Source organism: Corvus kubaryi, unplaced genomic scaffold, assembly GCF_017639235.1.
Source record: "Corvus kubaryi isolate FWS band 111438036 unplaced genomic scaffold, C.kubaryi_AGA036_p1.0 37354, whole genome shotgun sequence".
NCBI classification, from domain to species: domain Eukaryota; kingdom Metazoa; phylum Chordata; class Aves; order Passeriformes; family Corvidae; genus Corvus; species Corvus kubaryi.
In genome coordinates, this window is record NW_024581116.1 from 12244394 (window position 1) to 12251719 (window position 7326).

General features: G+C 40.2%; 1 protein-coding gene across 4 annotated transcripts in view; it reads right to left on the reverse strand.

Moving 5' to 3' along the window:
* Window positions 1-7326, reverse strand: part of GREB1 (growth regulating estrogen receptor binding 1) — an 89166-nt gene that overhangs the window by 49555 nt on the left and 32285 nt on the right. For all 4 annotated transcript variants that reach the window (XM_042032983.1, XM_042032981.1, XM_042032982.1 and 1 more), the window contains 2 exons: window positions 6166-6322; window positions 613-738 (listed from right to left, as the gene is read on the reverse strand). In XM_042032983.1, the coding sequence (XP_041888917.1) occupies window positions 613-738; window positions 6166-6322 (283 nt within the window). The remainder of the gene's footprint in view (window positions 1-612; window positions 739-6165; window positions 6323-7326) is intronic.

The following is a 7326-nucleotide window of genomic DNA, read 5'->3' on the forward strand; positions in this document are numbered from 1 at the left end:
CCCTCTAAGATCAAGGGCATACTAAAAGATTATTTTCTTCCCTGCCTTTTGGTCAGCTATAAACAAATTTGAAAATGTACAATGAAGTTTCTCTTGATGGTAGTTTGTAACCTACTTATTTATGAGACTCATCACCAACATCATCCTAACTTAGGTCAGACACTGGAAAATGGAGAAAATAGTTCTCAAAATCTGGTGAACTTCACCAGCTTTTCCCAGGTTTTCAAGTATTTTTACAGCTTCATAGAATGAGGTACACTTTAAGCAGAAAAGAGTCATGATAAAGCAATAAGAATTATCACATTCATTTTAGCAAATGCCATGCCTACAAACTCAACATTTTAAAGGTTGTGCTGCCTAAGAGAACAGAAGTTCTGTCCTTGTACCAGGCATTCCAGCACAAATGCTTATCTGACACTGAACAAAGACCCTGTCAAATAGAAGAGCAACTGAGAGCAGTCCAGCTTTATCTGGAAGGTAATGAACGCTGACATTTTTAGGATTTCTATATCATATAGATTATCTCATTCTGATAAATTATAGGGGAAATAGCCCAAATCATACCCTTTTCAGTAGGGCAAGTGCTTCTGACAGCATGGTTTGTACTCTTACCATCAGTAGTGCAACACCCTTCTGGGGGAGGCTTCATCTGGTACGAAACAGGAGGACTACTTGATTCTGAGCCTTCCTCCTCCTCCTCTTCTTCTTCTTCGTCCTCATTTTCTGCTCTGCTGCCAGCTGCAAATTAATATAGCATAAATGACTTAGACAACAGAAAATGCTGGCAACAAACCAGTGAGTGGACAGGGTGACCCAGTTACAGAAAGTATTACAGCAAACTGGGTTCTCTCCTCTTGACAATGACTTTACTCTTGCCAACTCTTGATAGTTGTTGTTCCTTAAAGCTCCAACTTCCAGTCATGCTTATGATAAAATGTATATCACCAAGAAAACAAAGATGTTAGTTCCTGTGCAAAAGAAGTTCAAAAGCATGACTCAACTGCACCTGAGAAAGTAAAACACACTAAAGGACAAATAAAAAGAAGTCTCAACTTACTAATTTTAAAAATCACATTATTTTAAGATAAGTGCACAATTTTTAGAGGACTAGTTTCTAATGTTTGAACTCTTGCTGATCAACAGTGTAACTGTATCCTTTGTTTACAATATTAACAGCCAATAAAACCCAAAGTCATTACTTCTTGGCACTTTAGAATGTCCTGGCTACAGTGTCCAAGTACAGAATTTGTTAATTAGGTGTTGACCGTGTCCTTGATTTTGTACAGGACACTGAAAAAACAGTTCCTGCTTGAAACTAGTTTCACTACAGGTGATGCCATGACAAGAACACCTAATTCTCAGCCCGTCTGTCTCCTACGAGAATCCAGAGCTCCAAGTAATGCACTGACACTCCTTTGCAGTGTCAAGGAAAGGCAGATGTTCAAGAGGATTCACACCAGCCTGTGCATGGACTGTACTAGTCCAGGAGGCACTATGGAAGCAGTACTGAATGCTGGAGAGGAATATAGGCCGTAAGGCTCAATTTTTAGAAGGCTTTACGTGTGTTTAGACAGCTTTATTGCTGTATGTTTCACCCCTTCAACTAGAGACTGCCTCTTTCCTTTCATGCAGGATGCAACAGCTCCAGCAAAACATTCTGACCAATGACTCCATCCCCTCTTATGGCTCAGATATACTCATGACAAATGGGATAAATGTGGCAAGCAGAGGAGAGTAATTAACTGGTACATGGGGAAAGCTTCTACAGACAGGACTGAGGAACATTTTACACCAGAGACAGTGCACGAGTACTAAGGGAACCCAGTGGAGTTCGTGTCTTAGGTTTCTAGGTGTCTGTACGGACACACCTTCATCAAACACAACACAAAGAGCTTCCACTGGCAATGTTGGGTGGTGAAGGGCTGCAGGTACTTGAGGATCAGCAGAAAGCTGAATAGCTGCTTGTACTTGGGCAAGTAAAAGACCAGTTAGGCACTGACATTACTCTGCTGATCCAGGTTTTAATCTTGAAACAGAAAAACAATGAAGCAGTGCAGTCATCCTCCAAAGCCCACTGTCAACTGGACATAACTTCTTTGCTTCAATTGACTTTGGATCAGGTACTCAGAATCCTGTAAGATATCATCAAGGATTTCTCTTTTCTTTCCTATGACCCTCCTCAGAATATCCTTTTATTTTATTGACAAATTACTGTACAATCAGCTAGACAAATACTACAGGACAAATGAGAACTAGGGAGGAGAAAGTAAATCTGGAGTTTGAAGATCTTTCTGTTAAGTTCATTAAGATTTACACCCCAGTCTGGAAGAGAATTTGAAGGGTATATTTACATTTAAACTCTGAACATCAAGCTCCAGTCCTGATGCACACAACTAAGGACCAAACACTAAACACAAGTGTTTTAAGGGCATGGTCTAAAGACAAAAAAGCTGCAATTGAATGAAGGGAAAAGTGAATCTTTTCATCTATGCTATTTAGGTAAAGGGTAAACTATGTGTTATGACATAACCTTGACTAATATATCCGTATGCAATGTAAAAGGGCTGAGTATGTCTTTCCTCTCATTCCTCTTGCTCCCAGACATGAAATTCCTCTCCTCCTTCCTCTTTGTGCCAGCTCTGACACTTACTAACTACAGAAAAAAAGTGACCAATTTCCTTTTTTCTTTTTGCTGGGTTTATGTATTAAATTAGCACAGTGGAAGAGCCAAAAGATGGCAAAACTGATGAAAAGGGAGAAAATGGGAATGTATGGACAGACAAAGTGAACAGAACAGAATATGTTTATTTCCCTTTTGGACAGAGGTAAACTGTGAGGTTTGTTCAACCATAATAGGTGGTTTAAGAAAGAAACAAAAAATGGAAGTGGAGACTAAGAAATATGAGAGCTACAGCATTTTCAATTTGAAAATGAAAAGAGTAGAAGAGAAAGTACTCAAGCATGAGCAGCTGCCACCTGTAAAGGGTTTCATTAGCATTGCACAAGCCCCCAAGGATGTCTCTCCGCTTCAGGTGCCTCCTGGACCTCAGAGCATAGGGATTCATGTAGCCAGAAGTCAAAGATTCAATTTATGACAAGGCTGCAGTACGTAAGAGAAGCTTGAAGACCTCTTCCACCTGAGCATCAGCCTAGGAGGCACTCTATTATAGGTCCCTTCAGAGTTCCCCTTGTCTGAAACTTCCATGAACAAAATGCTCTCTGCCAGGCTGTTACGAGACTTTTAATTACACTTCAATTTTGTTTCCATTAACTACAAGGAACACAGAATCAGCCCCTCAAGGTTTGGAAAGTTATTTGAAAGTGTTGAAAGAAAGAAAGAAACTACAGAAGTGTGAAATCGCACTTTTGTTCCTGAATCGTGGATCTGCTCCTGTGGCATCTTTCCCAAGTGATGTCATAATCAATTTTGTGACATCACAGCTGCAATGGAAAAGTTTATAAAATCTTTATGGAAGGGTTTGATAGAATGTCATGGTTTAGCATAGTGTGGGTTTTTAGTTAAAGAGGGCTCCATCAGCTACAGAAGTGATTCTCTTGCAAAGAGGTGCTTACAGCTTCCTCTATGACCTCACAGAACCAATCAACTGGCTAGTTTGAATATTGGCAACCTTTTAAAGCCACTTAAGAAGCTTCACACGCCTCTGTGATCCCCATTTAAGAACGAACAAAGCCGGGGAAAGCTCTCTTGCTTCCAGCTTTTGGACAGGTAACTGGGGGCCCACGGCGTGACCCTGCGGGGCTGAGCCGGGCCCTGCTCAGCATGGCCCGGCCGGGTCAGCTGCGGTGGGGCTTGGCTGAGATCTCAGCCGCTCCTGCTCTCTGGACACCCGGCGCAGCCCCCTCAGTGCGGGCTGGGCCAGCCAGGAGACAGCCACCCCGGAGCCGTGCGGCCCTGTTCCATCCATGGCCCTGCTCCGTGCAGGCAGCCCCGCGGCTCGGCCAGCCCCACCCAGTGCAGCCGCTGAAATAAAATGCTACACCGAAACAAGCTCCAGCTGCCGCCCGGCAGAAATTAGGGAACCAACAGCAGAAGGCAAAGGTAAGATTAACTCTCTTAGTGCTGTAAGATTCTCCAGAACAGATGAAGCCTGCAGACATCAATCCTCTCCCGAGTCAGAGGAAAGGTGAAGGCATGTGAAGAAAGTACCATAAAGAAACCAAAGTCAGTGAAGAAGGAAGAGCTAAAACCCCGAGAGAGGAGAAAGAGGAGATGCTTCAAGCCTAGAAGCTGAAATTCTGTTGCAATGCTATGGAGGTGAACTATGATATGTCAGAATACCCGTTGTAATTTCATGAAAGCATGGGGGGGGGAGGGGGGTAGAGCGTTCAAATTGCAATCATGAGCAAAAGTACCTGTGCTGAAATAAGCAAATGTTGAAGTAGCTGTGATTTGATGAGAAGCTTGAACAGAGAGAGATGAAAGTGATGAAGACCCTTGCTCCCAGGGAAGAAGAAGACCTCTATTCCTAGAGATGAAGATGCTCCCAGAGATAGGTGAAGAGAACCTTTGCTTCTGAAAAGCTCATCCTTAAAATGGTACCCCAGTAGCTCGAGATTGGACCCTCGAAAGCTGTTGTGGGGAAAGCTGTAAGATGAGGGAAGGAACTTTCACACGTGAGCAGAGAACCAACCCGGGCGGCTGTCTCGCTGTGACATTGAAGCGATGAGAGAACTGTTTCTTGTGGAGATGTCTCCCTAGCATGAGTAAGAGAGACTCCTCTCCCTAAGTGAACTGAAAAAGATTATTATAGAGGTGGTAAACTGTCTGAAAAAATCTCAAGGATTGTCTTTTTGCGTTGTCAGTGGGAGAAGGGAGAAAGGTGGGGGGAAGAGAAGTGTTCTGAAGGTTTAGTCTGACTTTTTTCCTTTCTTTTAGGTCTGTTAATAAACTTCTTTATATTCTTTTAAGTTTTGTGCCTGCTTTGCTTTCTCCTAATTCTTATCTCACGGAAGGAAAATAAGTAAGTAATGGATATTTCGAAACAAGCCACTACATAGAAGGATCACTTTGTGCAGGGAATAAGCAGCATATATATTTAAACAATTAATGTATATTCATTGTTATGTCCTATATTAGGAAAAAAAAAAAAGAGGAAATTACTACTGATGAGCAGATTTTTTTTCAAGAAATATTCACAGCTGCCACTGTGAGGCAATAGCAGAGTTTAATCTGTGAAAAACACTTTTATTTGTTACTAGTCCTCGGCCTGCTTTCATGCACGTGTGTGTGTTACTGTGGACTGCTAACCTTTATGCATTTCTCACTATAACTGTGGCAAAGTATGACAGGAAAAATAGACGTGGACAAAAGACATGAAACTCCACCCTCTTAACAGAAATGACTAAATAATCAAATTACTAAACATAACCTTACATGACCATGCCAGTGTTATGCACGCACCAGTAAACCATGCCCTTAAAACACAAACAAACACGAGACAACAAATAACAGCACACCAAACACCAAACTCCTTCATGAGTTTGCTTATCTGATCCATACAGTTCATTTAAAATATATTACTTCCAAGAAAAAAAAAAAGAGCAAATGAAACTGAGAAAGCAGGCTTCTGTAAACACACATACAAATTCAGTGAGAAATCCTGTGTGTCAAATACCAACTTCTGCAGGGTTTGTGAGAGTACACATCCTAAATTTTTACCTTTGCAACCACAGAACAACTACAAATATTATGCCTGAAGTAATTATAAACCATCTCAAAAGCTAAGAAGTATTTCTGCTGTATTTATGCACTTTGAAAATCAGTCTTAGCATATATGTTTTATAAATCTATTATGCGTTTTCTACCATTTACTGCGTGACTTTCAGCAGTATATAATAAATTATAGGATAACAGATTTATGTTCCAAACATCCACTTCTCCACAAATGTAATATAACAATTCCTAGAACTTCAGTTTATGTGTATAGATGAATCTGAGCAAGTGGCTTAATTTTGTCAAAATTAAAGACAATGCGATTTGTATTTTTAATCCAATTCTAATACATATATATTTACAGATCATTAAAAAATCCAAATAAAAACGTATGTTTATCCATTTTATGATTTAAAATGTGTGTGCTGAGCTGTGGCTGAGCAAACAGCAGAACTGTCTTTGACAGAAATAGAAATTCCATTATTTCCTACCTTCCAGTGATGATAGTTGCTGTTCAGCTTCCAAATACAACTGAGAAAAGATTGGCCTGGGAACTAAGTTGTTTGAACGGAGAGAGGCCTCAATAGAATTATGCAACACTTCTTCAAACCGTGTTGTCTTGAAATGACCAGCATAAGAATTTCCCATCTTCTCAAAAAAAAAAAAAAAAAAAAAAAGAAAGATATTACAATTTAAGCACTCAGAACTCAATCACTGCATGCTGATGTCAGGCTCAACATTTCTCATGAAAGAGAAATGCTTCATTGTCCACAAAGAAAGGCAAAGGAAAAGAACATTGACTGCAGCAGTCACTGAGCAGATCCTGCTGGTAAATTACAGGAAGTTATCTAAAAGTAACAGCTTTCTGTAATTCAGCAGAAAGGCAGCAAGCTTTGGCACCTTCTTGAAAAAGTGACTAGAAATCTGATTCAAGTAATTCCTTGGTTTATATAGCAATTGAGGAGATGCATTTTCAATAGTCATCAATCTCTTGTTAAACAGCCTTTCTGTTTTAAATGATTTGAACAGAATAAATGATCTGGGCAATAGCACAGTTTTGTGTCCTTATCTTTGCATCGTCCTTCATGGCTGAACACTGGCTAAAGTAGTTCAATGTATCTTTTAGAGGTGTTGTCTCATAAATAATGTAGCATTGCTGTAACCCAGAGATGGTGAAATATAACTTTTAATTTTCACCCTGAACAGTATTTTTCTTTGTAAAACATGGCTTTTTTTTTTTTTTTTTTTAGTTAGAATGAAACAGTACCCATCCACACACAATGATATTGCATTTATTTATTTATTAGGACTTTACTTTTAGTGAAACCATGTAATTTATTCATTCTGTCACTGAGCAAGCAGTCTATTTCAGCTGAATATTCCATGGACTTAACTGATGCCTACTTTCCACAGGGAACACAATGAACTGGTGTAACCAAAAGCCATGTCAGCTTTCTTTTCTTATTACAAAGTAGCTCTTGCCCTGGGCCCCATGTCCTTTCCCTCCTCAAGTAACTGTGAATAGAAAGCATGAAACGCTTCCTGTTTGTGGCAGTAATTCCTAAACACTGAACAGCCCCTCCTCAGCAATGGCTACTGCTTGGGAAATTAGCCTGTTGGGAAGCATCCTGTAGGAATCAGTAAAGCAAAAG